Genomic DNA, 17,864 nt, shown 5'->3' on the forward strand with positions numbered 1-17,864 from the left:
TGAGGCCATTAACTACAAGGTACCTAGGACAGTGATACCTTTGGTCACAAACTCTTGTGTGTACAAACACAGGTGACATCGGGGACAGACATAGCCACAGCCATCTTTTCCAAATAGAAACATGGCCGTTTTTTCCAAAATCCTAGAAAAAATTGTGTGAAGCAAGGTACCACTATTCTTATGAAGTGAAAACTTGCAGATACTCCATTAAGTCCCTTTCAAGACTAAGGTAAAACAACCATGTAGAAGACTTGGCAGGAGCTCTCGTGGAGGCCGAGTGGCTGAGGGTCTGCTTAGGTGTGGGGCCCTTCCTGGGGGAGATCCCCCCCCCCCCCAGTTATGGCACTGGGCCCATCCAGTGAGAGCTGGGTAAGACTTGTGCAGTGTGTAACCTAGGTTTCTAAAATCATTTCAATTTTTAAAAATGTTATGCATTAATTTATTTGAGAGAGGGTCTTGTGATGCTTTTCAGCCTGGGCTTGAACTCATTATGTAGCCCAGGCTGGCCTTGAACTTGCAGCAAGTTCGAAGCCCGTAGCCTCAACCTCCTAAGGTCTGGAATTATGAATGTGCACCACCATATTCAGCATTTAAATTTGTTTTTGTTTTTGTTTTTGAGACAAGCGTTAAAAATTTTAAACTAAACATTAGAGAAATATTTGATGATACAACCTTTTCTGAATTTGAAATTTAGTAATATACCACTTCTTGAGTTTATTTACCTCTTACAAAGTTTTTTAAAAGTGAGTATAAATATATCCATTGTTGTTTTCACTGTGTTTCCAGAAGAAACAAAAACAAGCAATGGAGACCTGTCGGACAGCCCTGCGTCAGCTGATCCTGTCGTGAAATGACGCTGTTGGCGTAAGGTCCTCAGAGTGCATTCCTACTTTTGCCAGAGAGGAGGTCCTAAGCTGTGATGAAGCATTTCCTGGGTCATGCGCTGGAAGATACGTAGATGTTGGGACTTAAAAGGCAGTGCTCTAAAGTGAGGTCCATTCCACTTCCACAGGCTCTATCTACTTTTTAGAGGTTGAGAATAAGATTCTAAAATTGGACTTTTCCTGAACTTTGGGCTAGAACAGGCTCCTCAGAACAGCTATTTGACAGGAAGTTACAGAACAGCAAATCCAGAGTCCTACACGGTTCCCTCAGATCTCTTGTAGTTTACATAAGTGTTTGTAATTTGTATTGCATAGGTCTCTGGTCCCTGTTCATCTAAAGACATTGGAAAGTCAGTGCATAATCTCTGTATAGCCAGTTTATTCTCTTTGTAAAGGAGTTGAGCCTGCAGCTCATGAAGGCTCAAGATACAGTCTGCTGACAGCGGGAATAGGTGGCTGTGGAGCTGGAGGGCGGTAAGCCGGAGCCCTGCGTGCCCCTCAGTGTGACTCCCAGGAGCTGCTGAGCCGCTCCTCCAGGGACACGTTTTACAGCTAGTTTACAGCGCTTCAGGAACAGTTAGCCTCCAGCAGCTGCTCTGTGCTCAAAGGAAATTGAGAGAAGGCCGTAGAGCCCAGCTGGAAGCATCACTTGCAGTTGAAGGCACTCTGTGTGATAGAAAAAATGCAATGAATTATTTCTACATCCAAACTCAGGTTTCTTCTGTGTCCAGTTAAACTGATATTTTGGCGCCGGTCTGGGCAGACTTTTTATGACAAGTGTAATCTAAGATGCGGGATTAAATAATAATTGCACTGTGCAGGCCGTGTAAAAATGACCACTGTGAGAGTAAGACTAATAAGATAATCAGTGATTTAAAAAATACAAAAAGATTTTAAGTAAATTTAGTTTCCAGCAAACTATTTTTATTTTTGTAAAGGTGTATCAGCCAGTGAATGGATTAATCATCACCTTTTAAAAATACAGTAAAGTGGTACTTTTACAATGAAAAGGCAAGATTAAAACTTTGAATATGATCCAAACATCATGTTGGGACGTGCTCGATTTCCACGTTGCGTTTGCCTGCTGAGCGTTTCTGGGCAACTTGTGCAAGAGGTTCTGACCCAGCTGGAGTCCTGACCTTGCCCTTTGCCCCCAGCTCTGTGTGTGCTGTTCCCGCCCAAGATGAACACTCCCTGTTAGAGTCGGGAGAAACAGCATGTAGAACTGGGTTACGTACAACAGGATTATGGACAAGGGTGGATTAAAGGCATCTGATGTTTCTAATTCATACTAACTGTAGAAATGGCCCTAAAGCATGCTGCATAATTAATAATTTATATTTTTGTTATAAATGTTTATATTAATGATAGTGCATTTGATTATATCAAATTAGCTGCCATTTCAGGATCCGGGAGATAGCTCAGTGGAAACGTCTGCCTGGCAGCGCAAGGGCCTGAGTTCGATCCCTGTACCAAAAAATAAATAAATAAATAAATTAGCTGCCATTTCCTGGCAACAGTATTATATGTTTTCTGAACCTTCCTAAAACTATCCCCATAACAGGGGTAGGCACTACAGATAGGAGGGGATCACCGTTCTGCATTCCTCAGCTTCTCATGTGTGCATCCGTTGTTTTACCAGTGCTAGAGTTTTCATGCTGCCTGCCTCCCGAGGTACCCCCAGTCGGGAAGAATGTGACATTATTTTACCCTTAGTTCAAAATAATATCACTGGACTGTGGATAAATTATTATGAGATCATGTGTTCAAAATAAAGCTTCTGGGCTGGGGAGATAGCTCGTAGCCTAAGTGCCTGCCTGGTGGTAAGCGCGGGGTTCCCAGTTCGATCCCCAGAACCCCAGGTGCACCATGCTGGCCTCGAAATCAGGCATGGTAGTGCACGCCTGTAATCCCAACACTGGGGAGGCTGAAAACGGGAGCTTCGGAGATTAAGTATTTCAGTGGTATTAAAGTGCAGAGCTATAGGAGGGCTTCAGTGTATTCATGCCTGAGTTGATACATATCCTAGATGATGCATTTCTTGGCTAACTTACGAATGTTAATATTTTTTCAGACATACTGTAATTTAAAAATGAATGTGAACATTGGTTTTAAGTTCACAGAAAAATTAATGACGCTCCAATTCTCAGGAGTTCAGGACTAGTGTCTTTGTCAGCTCTCACTAGATTTTGTAAAAGATAGTGACTTTGTCACCTCACTTGTGCGGGGCTTTCCCCTTCCCGGCTCTAAGTGAACACACTGTATAAATAAAATATTAATAAATACAATTTAAAAACTTCTCCTTGCTGTTTATATTCAGAATTAAATTTCTTAAACCAGTAATTAAAATTAACTTCTGTGGGCTCACCTTAAGTTTGTAAAATATATGGAGTGTTTTAGAAAGCCTTGCAAAATTTCATGATGTTTTGTCATATTTGACAACTTTTTAAAAGTATGCAAGAGGGATGTAGTGGTGCACACCGGTAATCCCAGGCTCAAGAGGCTGAGGCAGGAGGATCGAAGGGTGCTTGAGGCCAGCCCAGGCTCCAAAGTGAATTCAAGGTCAGCCTGAATTCACAGTGAAACCCTGCCTCTAAAAGACAAGTAGATAAACATGCTGGAGCTTTAGAGGGTTCTTCCTCTCTTCATGATTCGCTGTATCCTTACAAAGTAAAGCTTCAGGTGTGAAACAAAAGGCAGCTCCGTAGAGAAGACATTTCAACTGTGAATGCGTTCAGGGTTGAGTCCTGTCTGTACCTGAAGAACTTGTCTCCTTTCTTATACATAGTCTTTCCAAAGCTTGGCATTTTCACCAGAGACGAAGTTATTTTAAGTCATAGCCCTGCAAAGGGACCCTTATGCATACTTAATAGGTGACTGCAAGCGGCAGGAAGGGCAGCCCTCTTGGCTGCTGCGGCCCTGCAGGTTAGCACATTTGGAACATGGAAGAAAAGGCGATACTACTGGGGCACTCTTCTGCTGGGTTGCTGAGTGCAAAAATGGTAGCCTCACCAGTTTAAGTGATTTTAATGCAATGCTAGACTCAGGCTGCAGGTTCAAACTGCATTTCCTTTCTTAGGCTTTCATGTGACATGTTTTTGAAGCTAGCTTTTGGATGTTTAGAACAATTTAGTAGACTGTCAGATGTCACCGATGCCGGATGTGGTGGCGCACGCCTGTAATCTGCACTGGAGCATTGCCATGAGTCGAGGCCAACCTGGGCAAAGATGGCAAATAAGAAGAGAACCCAGAATATGTGGAAATCTAGATTTAAACAAAGTTACCAGGATTAACTGCAGGAAACACCAAGATGCTGAAAGCCAAGTTAGAGTTCATGTTGTATACAAGCACAGTATATACAAGAAAAACTCGGCCGGTACGTAGGTTTCTGCGTTTGAGCAGCCCTTTCCTCATGTAGCGGTGCTCTAACTCGGGTTGTCTTTAAGGGCTGTAAATCTGTTGTGTAGCACATGGGAGACAGCAAAGCACTTCTTAGTAATGCTGCCAGCATGATTAAGGTGGAGGAGGAGGTACCTTATACTAACAGATAACAGGACTTCACTGTGTAGTCCAGGATGGCTGAAGATACTTAATCTTTGCAGAAATTTGCACGGAAGATAGGAAGGCACCAAAGATACCTTGACAGAGCTACTAACTATTAGGATACTCTACAAAGCTTCGTGGATTGAGAAACATCCGATGATTGCTTATCTGGGAGGTCAGGTCAGCAGCGTGGCCTCTAGGGCTGACCATCCTGCTGCGCCCCCTGCCACGGGCTCGTCCACCTCTGCTGTAAGTGGGTTGGGCGTATGGCTTTCCTAGGGTTTTGAGGATATGCCTGTAGGAAGGGACAGTAGCCGTTGTACATGTTCCTGTTCTATGTTACTATAAATGCTAGCTACTATATGTAGAGTTGTAGGGATCTGTTGGGTCTCACCTTCCCCACTGGAGCCGGGAAGTGATGCACAAGATGAGGACCAGAGCTCCTCCAAAGTTCATCAGGAAAGCCAGCATGACAAGGTCCTGTAGCAGAGCAGCCCAAGGGAACCAGCAGCTTCCATCAGCTCACAGCTTCTCCAGACAGCATCCCTAACAGCGTGTTGGTGGCTTCTCCTGCTCTGCCTTCATGTGGCTGGCGACGATCCTCAGGAGGGCCTCCTGCACCCAGTGCCATGCTAGTTTAATTCTAGGTGTAAGAAGTTGACTACCAGTTAGAAATGCACTAGAATTTCTTAAGGGCTGAACTTTATTACTTCAGGCTAAATGTTGCAGTTTTTTCAATTTTTGCATGAAATTTCATGTTACCTATGAAAATTCAAGGAATAATAATTTAAAGAGAAAAATGTTTATTATGTGCCACTGTTACATGGTATTCTGAAAGTGGAACATCAGGTCTAAAAGGCTTACGGGGCTCAGCTTGGGTAGACCACGTAAGGCAGGTCCTGGTCTTCCCAGAGGCCATCTGCTGTAGGGGTGCCAGACCCAGACAGGAAGGGAAGTTGGTGAGGAGAGCTGGCCTCTGAAAGGTTCCCTGCACCCCTCATTTCCTGCCTGTGCCCTGATACACGTCTCAGTAGATGGACCAAAGGAGATCACTCACTGTTTCCAAATCTTAAAATTATTCGCCAGGCGTGGTGGTGCACACCTGTAATCCCAGCACTTAGGAGGCTGAGGCAGGAGGATCTTTGTGAGTTCAAGGCCAGCCTGAATGACGCCGGCCCTGTCTTAAAAAATGAAATGCAATAAAATGCATGAGTTCCCTGGCCCACAGGGAGAAACGCCAGACTATGGTGACCAGCCTCTTGCCGCTCCCTGGTTTATAACCTCTTTGGCTCTTCCTAAATAGTAATGTTTTGCAAGTTTGGCAATATAAATAGAATATTGCTGCATGTTCTGGTGATGCTGCGTCTGTATGATACTCCCCATGCCGATCGTCAGCTGTGGTTTAATGACTAGTGTCCTGACGGGCGTGCGGATACTTTACCTGCTCTCCCGGGGGCTCACATCCGAGAACGCTGAACATGCTGCTGGCCCGGCGCATGTGCCTGGGAGAGGTGGGACGGGCCATGCCCTGCGGCCCCACTCTGTTCCCAGGGTCCACTGCGGCCTGGTGAGCGCATCACAAGACTGAACCTGTTTCCAATCCATGAAATGATGCTTTAAAAATGTAATTATGAGAGGGCCATGGAGATAGCTCAGTGTTGGCAGCCATGGAAGCTAGAAAATGGGTCAGAAGTGTGTAGGCAGGACTAGGTCTCAGTACCAAAAGCAAACAAGCGGCCTGTCTGGTTAAGGTTGGCTGTTAGTTGCTAGGCAACCTCATGCCAGGTGTTACTAACTTTGCAAAGGTATAAATAAATGTAGGTAAGCCACCAACTAACCCAGCTTTTTTTTCTTAAACGATTTTTCTGTATTTAGTACAGGGTCTACAGGGGATCACTACACAGATCCGACCCCTACCTGTTTTCGGCCTCCCAAAGGCTGGGATTACAGGCACGTGCCACCATGCCCAGTCTGTCACTGTCTCAGCGTGCCCTGGGGGTGGGGCCGGCATCGGGTGGCTGCTGTACCTGCCTAAGCAAGCGCTTCAGTCTGCTGAGCCATCTGGCCGGCCCTAGCCCAGCTTTTGTCTTATCCTTTTCTCATTCCTGCCGCCATTTCTCACCTAGTAGCACCCATCACATTGAGACCAGCAGATCCCTACAGCTCAGCAATCTAAGAGGCAAGTACAAGGACCTGAGCTGGATCCCCCGCATTACGTGCCATGCCTGCCCCACCCCAGCAGTGCTGAGCTGGCCACCAAGACTGGGTGTGGTGGCACACGCCTGTAATCCCAGCGCTGGGGAGGCTGGAAACAGGGATCGCTGCAAGTCAGCTTCCTAGTGAGTCCCTGTACCAAATACATAAATTAAAACAAACAAAAGGTAATTATGGGAAATGTTTTGTATATTGTAGGTATTTGCTCTGTCCTCAGTTGCTTTCCTTCCTTGATATTTTTTGGATGAAGTTTTAAGGTACTAAATTTTGTTTTTTCTGTACTTCTCATGAGTCTCATGTTTTTTCTTACTGAAGTTTGTCATAACATAATGGAGAGCCTCTACCCCGCTGCCACTGCTTTGAAAAAATCTAAGCTTAAGGAAGAACATCAGGGATCCAGGGCAAGGCACCTGGGAGAGCACGTCCGTGCCAGGCCAGTGGCACACGGGGAGTCCTGCTGGTGTGGAATCTCACACCGGTCTAGGTCAGCGCACCATTTCTCTGGTTACCTGTGCATCACAGGAGCGGATTTTCCCAACAATGCCTTGGAGGTTCATCTAGTTTGGGGTTGCAGAAACTGTTTACCAGCTCACCATTCTGAGGTGTCCTACTTATTTAACACAGATGTTCTGGAGAAGTGTTCCCTCTGCTATAATTTCATTATGCAATTAAACATTAACACCAGAGAACTCACTTTAGTTTCTTTCTAGGAATGTTCTAGAAAATAAGCGCAAGGAGCAGAAAACAAATAGTGTATCATTTTCATGGCTACGTTAATTTATTCAGGGCTATGATAGTCTCTTGCACTTGTTACGGTTAAACACCACGCACAGTTCAAGATCTTTATTCTTAACCTCAAGGGAGGGTCGCCAGGTTCCAGGAATAAGATGATCCCAGTGGAAACTGGAAGTGCCCCGCGCCGCGCCCTGCTTCCAGTGGGTGTGGAGCAGGGTCTGGCTCAGAAGAGGAAGGCGCCCGTGCAGTCGCGTGCAGTCGCGTTGGTGGGGACCCGCGCCGGGCCGGCTGCGCGAGGCTGTGACCCCGGGCCTGCGCGGCGAGCTGGTGTTGCGTACACACTTTCCAGAACAGGCACTTAAAAAGCTCGTTAGGTAACATACAAAAATAGATTATATTAATAGGAAACACTTAGTATTTATCAAATTGTAAATCTAGGGCTTTGCCACTCTTAAAAAAATGACACCAGGAGCGGGGCGACGGCCTCCGGGGAGAGGGCGCAGCGCCTTCCACCGGCTTCCGCTGCGGCGCGGTGCAGCCCCGGGCGCCCGAGGCACCGCGTCCTGCGCCTGCCAGGTCTCTGACGAAGGCGCCGAGGGGACATCGGGTCAGCATCCGGACACCGGGTCGTGCGCCTGCGCGGCAGAGAAGCGGAAACCCTTGAGCAGGAGTCAGGCCTCGGACTCGGCGCCTCCGCCGGCGCTCGGGCCTGCGGCGCTGTCCTCCGCGGGGTCGCTGAGCAGCATGTACTTCCCGTCAGCGGTTAGCGGCACAGACAGCATTAGTCGGGCCAGAGCCTCCGGATCCTGAGGTCGGCGGCAGAGTGTGCGAGGGACGGAAAGGAAGAAAGGAGGAAAGGCTTAAGACGCACGTGCACGGGCGGCCGCTGCGCGGGGCCTGGCCGCGCTCCTCCTGCAGGCCCCCAGCTAGGGCCCTCGCTGCTCCGCAAGCCCCGGCCGGCCGGGGCAGGCTGAAGGAAGAGTCCTGAAGCCGGCTGAGGGCCCCTCGGCCCGCAGGGCGCCTCGCCAGGGCATTTCCTTCCTCAAGGGGGAGCATCACAGCCGGGCACTTGCGGGCGCGGGCTCGCATCGGCCCCGGGGGACCGCAGCGCGCACTTGTTCACCTGCCTCTGCGCTGGGCCAGGGAGGGACGGGTGGGTGGTAGTGACCGCGCACAAGTGGGCGGAGGCCCCAGTGGGGGAGCAAGGCCACTCGGAGCCGCCCTGCTGGGCAGCTGCTCCTGCGCGTGCGTGTCTGCTCGCTGCCCCCTGCACGCTCCTGCCTCAGGTTCAGAACCCGGGCCCTCGGTCGTGCTGCTCACACGCAGCCTGCAGCCAGACCGTGCGTGTCTGCGCCACTGCTGTCACTGCAGGGTTTCCTGCCACTACCCAGACTTCCGCGCTTCACTGGGGACAAGCTGCTGAGTGAAGGGAGGTCTCTGGTCACTTCGGTAAGTGGTGCCTGCCGGGGCTGCAGGTTGGGGCGTCCTGGGAGGAGCAGGGCTGAGGGGTGCGGGGGAACGTGGGTGTGTGTCGTCGCAGGGCAAGGGGCAGCCTGGCCAAGAGTGTGAGCAAGAGGGCGGACAGCAGGCACGCTCGGCGCTGATTAGTACGTGCACATTTGTTAGTGGGACCTGCAGCCAGCCTGGCAGGCGTGTGGCGGTTAGAAAGCTCGGGGGTGCGCACTCTGTCTAGGAAGCACAACTGTCCTTGTGGGCAGATGTCCTTACAGTGGTTGTTAAACCCGCATGAAAATGCACCTTACCTTCTGAGCTTCAATAATTTCTTTTCCCAAATTAATAGCATAACATATCTGGAAAAGACAAGGAAAGCGGTGGTCAGCAATGTACGAAAGGCCAAGCATTGAGGGGGAGGTGAGCGAGGAGTGCGGCGAGCCACCGTCCACTCGGGCCATGTGGGACACTGGGAGGTGGCCGAGTGCCTCATCCTGGCGGCTTGCAGTGCTAGCGCCCCGCTGTCCCGACCTCGGTGCCAGCGTGTGCCGCGCGACAGCCGAGTTCCTCCGGTGCTGGCAGCTCCTTCAAGGTGTTTCCGGCCCAGGCAGCTTCTCCAGCGCTGGGCTGGAGGCCAGGAGGGTTCTCGCTGAGGGGCTTAGGGGCGGGGCTCTCAGCTTGGCGGCACTTCCTGGAGCCTCCTGCCTGGTTTGCTCTATTTTCTAGTGTATACTTTGCTTTTTTTTTTTTTTTTTCTCAGAGCAAATGCAGAGTACTGCTTTAGCATTTTGTGATCTCCCTACCAAACAATCCACCTTACACCTGGCGTGCTCCTCGCCCACTCTATTTGTGTAGGTGTGTACCTTCCCCAGGGAACTGCAGGACAGCTGGTGTCACAGCAGTGGGGGCTGGAGCCTGTGGGATGTCACCCCGACAGCCTGGCCACGGTTCCTACCACAGCGCCCCACCCTGAGCTGTCCAAATACAAGACAGAAAGAAGTGAGACCTTTTCGCCGTCGGAGTTGCTTTCAAAAATGTACGTGCTCAGAGACGCTTCTCCCAGGGACTCGGGGACTCGGGTGACAAAGCCAAACAGTCTCTTGTTTTCCTGATGGGCAGCGAACTGGGTGACACTGGAGAGTTCAAACTGGGGAGAAAGGACACACTCAGCAGTCACCAACAAAGGGAGCAAAAGAGCTCTGTGTGGTACTCAGGGGCAGCCACTGCCTGCAGCCATTCGCCAAGCGCCAGGGCAGTGGTGGCGAACCTTTATGTGTGCCCATCAGCTGTGTGTTACCATGGGATGCTCTGCAAGGTTCGCCCTCACTGTGGGCTTGACATGGGTGTGAAGGTGGTGAGGTACTTACGTTGGCCCTGGACACCTGGGTCTGAGGATCTATCAACCTGAAATTGTAGAAGATTCATTAAATTAATTACACACGTTGAACAAAGCCATCCTTAAAGGGTCTGGAGATCAGAGTGCAGTCATGCACACACTCTTCTGTTGGACAGCGTGGCCTGCTTGAGGCTAGGGAGGCCGTTCCGTGGCCATGAGCTCGGTTCCTGCCTCTGCTGCCACGTGTATGGCTCAGGTGTTGGCAGTGCAGGCAGCTCAGCAAGCGGAGCAAACCCCACGGGGCGCGGCTTAGCCAGAGCGCGTGACTGCGGGCAGTTCTAAGTATGTGCAGATGATGTGCGGATGGATCAGGATTGCTGTCTCCTTCTTGGCAGGCACTGCCTGCTGTTTAATTCCTCCAAGTGCTTCCAACTTACTCTAAGTTTAATTTTAAACAAATACATGCGGTATTTGAGAACAGTAAGGCATTTGACAAAACATTCCCTATTAGTATAAATGTAAGAGGAATAATGTTAAAGAAGGCATTTCAGAATATATTCTTCAACACAATTTTAATGCTCTTCATCGAGTTAGCAAGTTGATGTACGTCAGAACTATGTTAGAGAATTTAATGCTGCCTTAATACAGTGAGGCCTTAGTTCACGGATTTTTTTTTTTTTTCCCCAGAACCAGGGATTGAACTCAGGCCCTTGCACTTGCTAGGCAAGCGCTTACTCTACTCCACCATCTCCCCAGCCCACACGGATGTTCTTGTTTGCGGTTTGATTTACAAGCACAAACATGGGTAAAAGTTTGTTTTTGTCTGCAAACTTGGCATCTGGGGATGAACATGACCGCAGCCACCTTTTCCACAACTGTGGGATGAATGAGGCTCAGAAACCGTGGCACCACGGTGTCTGTTTTTTTCAGGGCTGAGGCTCTCCTGCAGGCTGGCAAGTGCCAGGCGCATACGTCCCACGGGCGTCTGCTACATGCTTGTGGTGTTGGGCACTTACATGCAATAGTGGGTAGCGCGTTTATTCTGCAATCACTGTAAATTTTATGGATAAAAGCAAGAACATTTTCTCTTTATAAAAAGTTTATAATTGCATTTATACACAATATCTAGATTAGGCAAATCTATCGAGAACCTTGAATTCTAGGAACAATGAGCTAATTTCTGCATAAGGTTCAGGACATTGTTGGAGAAAAGCTTAAAGATATATATGGAGTTTTATTCCTAATAACCTAATTCTCATGATAAGTTTCATAATAAATGAGGAAGGTAATGAATGGAAATCCTAGTTACTCTTTTAGTTTTGGCAGTACTGTAGCGGCTGTTGAACCCAGAGTGGGGAGCCGTAACCCAGCAACTGTGAAGCTGCAGCCCCGTCCCTATGCTTTGTGTGTAGATGGGCTCAGTAAGCTGCCGGGCTGGGTGTGCACTTGACTGCCCCTGCCTCCGCTTCTCCAGGCGCTGGGGTGAAGGGACACACTGCACCCGGGTCCCTAAGTTCCCTTCCTAGCGTCAGCCTTCGCTGAGCACTTGCACCATGCTGGGCAGCACACGTGTTTAAGCGCACGAATTCGGCCCCTCAGACAGCATGCGGCCTGGACACAGTTAATTCACAGCTGAGGGTACGGGGCTGTAGGGGTTACACAAATGCCAAGGCCAGAATAAACCCAGAAAGCCTGGCTCTGCGAGACCGCGGCCCACGGAAATACACGGGAGTCCTGCCCATAAGTTCTTCCAGAAGCTCCGTAAAGTGAAATCATTGATCCAGTAATCTAAAATACTACCTGTCACTGGTGTAACTGACCTAAGCAATTAGCAGAGAAATGTGTCGCGCTGGGACGTAACAGCATCGCAGAAACCTACGCACCTAACTCTGAAACGTCAGGGCCCACCATTTGTTCTGTGTACAGTGGCTCAGCCCTGCGACTGCCACCTGGTGGCCGCAACCATCCACTCCCCGGGACCTCATTACCTGAAACCCCTCAGTGCACCAGAGTTCCTTCTATTACCTTTTAATGCTCCAGGTATTTTGGGCAGATTCATGCTCTTTATCCTTGTTATTAATTTTAATAAGCATTATTTTCAAATAAAAACCTTTTACTTTGAAGATCTCATAATATAGAGAAATTCTAGAGTAACAGCGTCTTTATAACACCATCCAGCTTGAGCTTCCGTAATCTGAGATTTGAAATCCAGAAGCCCCACGATACAAAATGTGCTGGGAGCCTGCCACAAGTGCAAATCCGCGGCACGGAGCCGCTTCGTGCACAAGGCCATTAAGATGGTATGCTGCCTTCAGGCACACTTAGCACGTGTGTAGTGAACATGAAATATACACGAAGCTCCAATTTAGACGTGGACTCCATCACCAAGGTGTATCATCATACATATGCAAATACTGCAAAGTCTGGGGGGAGAACGACCCGGAATCTGAAATCCTTCTGGTCTCAAGTATGCCAGAGAAGGGCTGCACAACCTGTAGTCACTGGGTGCTGAGCTCAGCTGTGAGTCCTTGTCATTAGGAGCATATTTGACAGAAGAAAGTGTGGCCTCTTCCTGTAACCCGATCAAACATCCCCGAGTGCGCACCCAGGTGGGTGCGTATGGCTTAAGTCAGATGTGCGGTGAAGCCGGCAGGGGCTCTGACAGAGAAGCAGTAAAGAAAAAAAGGAAAGGTGGCATTGAAGCCAGGGTGGCGCTGCAGGGTGGTGGCACACGCCTGTAATCCCAGCACTTGGGAGGCTGAGGCAGGAGGATAGCCATGAGTTTGAGGCCAGCCTATGCTGCATATGTGAGTTCAAGGCCAGCCTGAACTTCATCGAGACCCTACCTCAAAAATAAACCAAAAGAAGATACAAAGTACCTCAGAGCCTGACTGGTGACCATCAGGTGGGACTCGGTCATCCGGAAGATGTTGTGAATGGCTCGTGCAGCCAGCACTTGCCTCATGGCTTCGTAAATCACTTCTGTGCTGCTGTCCGTCTTCACCGCCATTGACCCCAAAAACCGAACTATGAACATCTGTTGCAGAAGTGAATCTGCAAGAGAGCCGTTGCTCAGGAGCTCGCTAACACCTGGGCTCCTGGGCTTGCTCAGGACGGAGGGCACCCGAGCAGGGCATCTCGGCCAGGCTGCCCAGCCCTGGCTCTTCCGCTGCCTGCGCTGTCTGCATGTGAGCTGCTGCGGCCCACAGAGGTGCCTCCAGTTCTTACGTGACCTGTGGCAGTGGTGCCAGGGGGGTGCCCCTCACCGGAAGCCCAGGAGGTGTGCTCCCCCACACCGTGGGACACCCAGCACTTTGGCCCACCCACTGATTGAGCCTGCTCAGAGAAGGTGTGGGAGTGTGCCCAGTGCTGGGGCTCACCAGTCAGACAGCGTGTTTGTCACCCAGGGGCAGTGACATTTCCTAAGAAAGGGAGAGCCACTGCCAATGGCTTCTTAACAGGGGCACGGACACACAGCACTGAGTGACAGAGCATAACTGAGACAGCACAGAAAACACTGAATAAAGAACGACTTCCTATTCCTGTAGGAACAACACTGACCCATCACTTTAAGCTGGGGGCCTCTCTCTTCCCTCTGTTCCCAGAAGCAAGGGCCAACGGGACATTAATATAGCTAATCAGTGACTCACACTTAACTTTTCTGTGGACATTTACAAGTTTAAAAGTGCCCCCTGTAGCTTCCCGACGCCCGCTGTGGACCAGGGCAGACACCGGCAGTCAACGCGCCGTGCCACATCTGAGGCACAGCTACCAGCTTCACTTCAAAAACTGGTACCTTCTGCCTAAAACCTTTAAGGAACGCAAATGCTGAGGTAACCACCTTTGACTGACATAAGCAGAGTCTGTTCCACGGATCGCCAGCTGCTGCCGGAGCCCAGCACCTCTCCTCACCGAACGGCACTGGCTGGGAACGCAGGCTGCAGCACCACCGGGTTCCGGGCAGCACCATTGGGCATGTTCTGCAGCACATTTAAGACTGCAAACCAACAGCCAAACTCTAAAGCTGAACACCGTAACTTTATCATTCACTCATGTTACTTCAAGACCATACTGTTTGTGCTCCTATAACGTGAAGCATCACGATGCGTATCCTCAGCAAGTTTGCGTTTTGATGTGCTCATTTTGTCCTCCTTGAGTCTAGTTAGAGGAACAGATGCCAGCTTTAGAGGTGGCAGCATCTGCATGCAGGAGCTCCGGGGCATGGCGGAGGCGGAGAACCTCCCACCTCCCCTCTGGCGGTACTCAAGACCAGCCTCGCCATACCTGTCATCACCTCTCCGGGGAATGCTAAACTGGGGTCATAATTTCAATCCCTAGTCCGAGTTCTAGAGCTCCAAAACACAATGTCTCCTGTTACTTCAGTGGCCCCGTCCTTCAGTGCAGGAAGCGCACTGAGCTGGCCTCTCACCTTCTGCCTCCGGGAAGGTGTCATCCTCACTTTCGCCAAAAGGGTTGGTCCGCCTAGGGGAACAGCAGGCGTCAGCCACAAGGACCCGGACACCAGCTAAGCGAGGCAGGTCTCTGGGGTGCGCCAGACCCAAGAACAGACTGTCCTCCCTCCTGAGCCCTCTCGGCCCTACCTGCCGCCCCTGTTCTGATCCAGGAATTCTGTGGCTGGAAGTACAATGTCGAACTGAATCGGTGTCCCAGGGGCGATGAGCTCCTCGGGCTCGGGAACCGCGGCTGCAGCTGGGGGCCCGGCCCTGTCGTTCTCCAGCTCCGAGCTCTTGGGGTTCTGGCTGGGGTGCGACAGAGGAGAGGAAGTCTGCAGGCATGCTTAGCCACTCGCTTGATGTAACTTTACACCCGGAAACACAAGGGCGGTTCCCACGGGCCCTTCTGTGTGCTCTGAACCCTCGTGTCCCTGCGGAACCCGTCCGGACGCCCCCATGTCCGCAGCTCAGCCAAGAGCGGTGGTAGAGCATCTGCTGCGCCACACACTGGTCTGGGAAACGTGCCGCTTGGGAGACAGGCCTCTGTCTCGTTCCAAGTTGTATTTATCATTGTCACTAACGGCTGGCAGTGACGGCGGCACCCAGCCCTGTCAGCTGGAGAAGAAACGTCCTGGCCTGCCTCCTGGCCTGCTGTTTATTTCATCAGCCTGGCCCTGACTTCCAGCACCCCCTCTAATGCCCGCTCCTCTGGAGCACTACCTCCCTGGGACAGCTGTGTGACAGATGGCCGGTCCCCATGAGGGACGCAGGCAGGGACAGGAGGCTCAGGCCTGCAGGCCAGCTCTGCGAGGACCCTTGGAGAACAAGTTCAAACTCCACGGCTAACAGAAGAAAGGGGCCAATAGAGAGCCCCGGTGAGCCAGGGGAAGGGAGGAGGCTGCTGGAGTCACATGTGCCCTGGGGCCCTGCCCCTCAGAAATGCTTTCCTTACAATGGCTGTGATATAGCGACTGCCCTGAGAACATCTGTGCTTAGGCTCCAGAGAGCAAGGGGAGGTGGCGTGGGGCCAGGTGACATCCAGGAGCCAAGAACCTGGACCTTATCTAGGGAGGCATGAGTACTCTGAACAAAGAACGACAGGAGGCCATGTGTCACTACAGGAGGCCATATGTGGCTAACGGGCACTGCTCTCAGCTGCCAGAGGGACCCTAAAGCGCCTCGTGGACATGGTCTCCAAGCTCCCTTGGTTTCCACGGGAGCCAGATGTGCAGGTGCTGCTCCTCCTAGCCCTGCTGCTCCTTCTCTTCTCCAGATGTTGGGCTCCTCAGGAGCCCGCCCTGCCCTGGCTGTTCTGAGCTCTGGCTGAGCTCCTGGCTCATCCCCCTGGCGGGATGATTCCCGTGCGCCCTGGCCTGGAGCAATCAGTGGGTGCATGACAACTGGGAGATGGTTCACAGGCCTCGCCTTAGGGTGACCCAAACTAGACTCCTCATCTCTGTCATCTCCATCTGCCCTTCCCTCCAGCCCCACAGGCCCTGCTGCTGCCACCTGATTAAATCCAGATTCAAGGACTCCTCGTTGCCCTTCACCCAGCCCTGGGTCCTCTCTGGTCAAGAGCTGTGAGCACAGACCCTAGAGAGGGAGGAGGTCATCTCACCCTGCCTCACCCACAATTCCCCACTCCAGCCTCGTGCTTCCCAGCTCCTGGTCGCCTTCCCCATGACCTGGGCCTGGCCTTCCAGTTGCCTCCCAGACCCACCAAGCTCTTTCCCACCTTCTCACTCGGGCACCACCTGCAGTCACTGCAGAGAGGTCTCTGTGCCATCTCAACCTCCACAGCCAGGCCTGGCCTGGGTCCTGTGCTCCCCACGCCAGACAGTGGCTGGCCATGTCATCATGGTGCTTTCTGTCCCCTAGAGAGAGGTCACCTCAGAGTAGCTGGGAGGGCTACCCTGGTCACAGGGTCTCTACCCCATGTGCACTAGGGTTTCTGTCACTACACGCAGGGCAGCACTCCCCCCAACTCATGGCGTGCCCCAGGGTCTGGACTTTCGCTCCGTCACAGTGCTTTCCTCTGAGCCCAAACTGTACACACTGTGACTTCCTCACTGCGCTCAGCCGTCCAAGGCTCGCTGCCCTGTCCCATTTTTGTCACCTCTGCTCAGGCTCTCATGCTCCACGTGGGCTGGGCCACCCTGTCTGCCCTCTCCACTGGCCCCTCAGCCTATCCCATGCTGCGCTACATACGGCAGTCTTCCTAAGCAAGGACAAGCCTGTTAATCCACAAAACTGGCAGCTCCTGAGCAGGGCGCCCAGGTCTCGCACGGCCAAGCCCACGTGTGCCTCCCAGCCTCTCTCCCTCTGCATGTACCCAGGGCGGGGGTGCGTCACCCCGGGAGCTCCCTGTGGTCTCCCTGAGATCCCTGTGACTTCTGGCAGTCGTGGGCTTGCACATGTTCAGAATGCACGCCTCCACCCCTCCCCCCGCTGCGAAAATAGACACCAACTGTGTCACCATTTAAGCTGCCCTCTGATGCCCACACTGCCACTAGCATGACGAGTAACACAGCCCTCCACGCCCTCAGCCCTTTGAGACGCCCAGAAACTCGGGGTGGTTCCTTGAATCCGCCCAGAAGCCAGACTGGAATCCAGGGGAGAGCTGTTGGCATGGAACCGGCCACTATCAATGCCATCGGGCAAAAGGGGGACAGACAACCTGAGCACTCAACAGCTAACAGTGAGTGGTGGAGCTGTGTGCGGCTTGATTAAGAAATGGCTGAAAAGTGCAGACATACTTCAAATGAACATAGGAAAATAAGAGCTTGTGTGCAGAGCGGCCTGGGCAGCGACATGGACACATACACGATGAGTAGTGAAACCTGTGCCCACGTGGTGGAATGCTTGGTATCCTAACACTCTGAGGCAGGAGACTCAGCCGGCAATGGACTGGGGAATGGGCTCAGCGGCAGCGTGCTCCTGGCTTCTTCCCAGCGCACGCACTTCTGTTTACAGTACTTTGCTGGTTCTTGTAAAAAGCTGGGGTGAGCGCCTGCCTGGCAGGACCGGTGACACAGCCTGCATAGCTCAGACCACAGCAACGTGGCCCGGTGGGATGCTGGCACCGGGCAGGTGTGAATCCTGGCCCTGCTGCAGTGTGGTGCAGACCCCACGTGAGACTTTCACTCTCCTGGCCCAGCTGAGGCTTCTCCCAGCCTGCAGAAGCAGGTGATAGCATCTCCCTCGGCTGCCCACAGCCTGCCCCACGAGGCCGCCCACGCCTCCCTC

General features: G+C 51.7%; 2 protein-coding genes across 4 annotated transcripts in view; one reads left to right on the plus strand and one right to left on the minus strand.

The window, feature by feature from the left end:
• Washc4 (WASH complex subunit 4) overlaps positions 1 to 1,810 on the plus strand; it is a 53,266-nt gene extending 51,456 nt beyond the window's left edge. For both annotated transcript variants that reach the window (XM_004623856.2, XM_023717046.1), the window contains one exon: positions 787 to 1,810. In XM_004623856.2, coding sequence (XP_004623913.1) covers positions 787 to 854 — 68 coding nt within the window. In that variant the 3' untranslated portion in view covers positions 855 to 1,810. The remainder of the gene's footprint in view (positions 1 to 786) is intronic.
• Positions 1,811 to 7,402: 5,592 nt separating this feature from the next.
• The window catches only part of Appl2 (adaptor protein, phosphotyrosine interacting with PH domain and leucine zipper 2), a 38,999-nt gene continuing 28,537 nt past the window's right edge, over positions 7,403 to 17,864 (minus strand). The window contains exons 15-21 of one of the 2 annotated variants that reach the window (XM_023717066.1): positions 14,766 to 14,924; positions 14,594 to 14,646; positions 13,044 to 13,218; positions 10,196 to 10,232; positions 9,835 to 9,975; positions 9,140 to 9,187; positions 7,403 to 8,011 (exon numbers count right to left, since the gene is read on the minus strand). In XM_023717066.1, the coding sequence (XP_023572834.1) occupies positions 7,985 to 8,011; positions 9,140 to 9,187; positions 9,835 to 9,975; positions 10,196 to 10,232; positions 13,044 to 13,218; positions 14,594 to 14,646; positions 14,766 to 14,924 (640 nt within the window). In that variant the 3' untranslated portion in view covers positions 7,403 to 7,984. Of the gene's footprint in view, positions 8,183 to 9,139; positions 9,188 to 9,834; positions 9,976 to 10,195; positions 10,233 to 13,043; positions 13,219 to 14,593; positions 14,647 to 14,765; positions 14,925 to 17,864 lie in introns of both variants that reach the window. The other variant, XM_004623857.2, reaches the window with a different exon arrangement.

This window comes from Octodon degus, unplaced genomic scaffold (assembly GCF_000260255.1).
Source record: "Octodon degus isolate 3935 unplaced genomic scaffold, OctDeg1.0 scaffold00004, whole genome shotgun sequence".
Classification (NCBI taxonomy): domain Eukaryota; kingdom Metazoa; phylum Chordata; class Mammalia; order Rodentia; family Octodontidae; genus Octodon; species Octodon degus.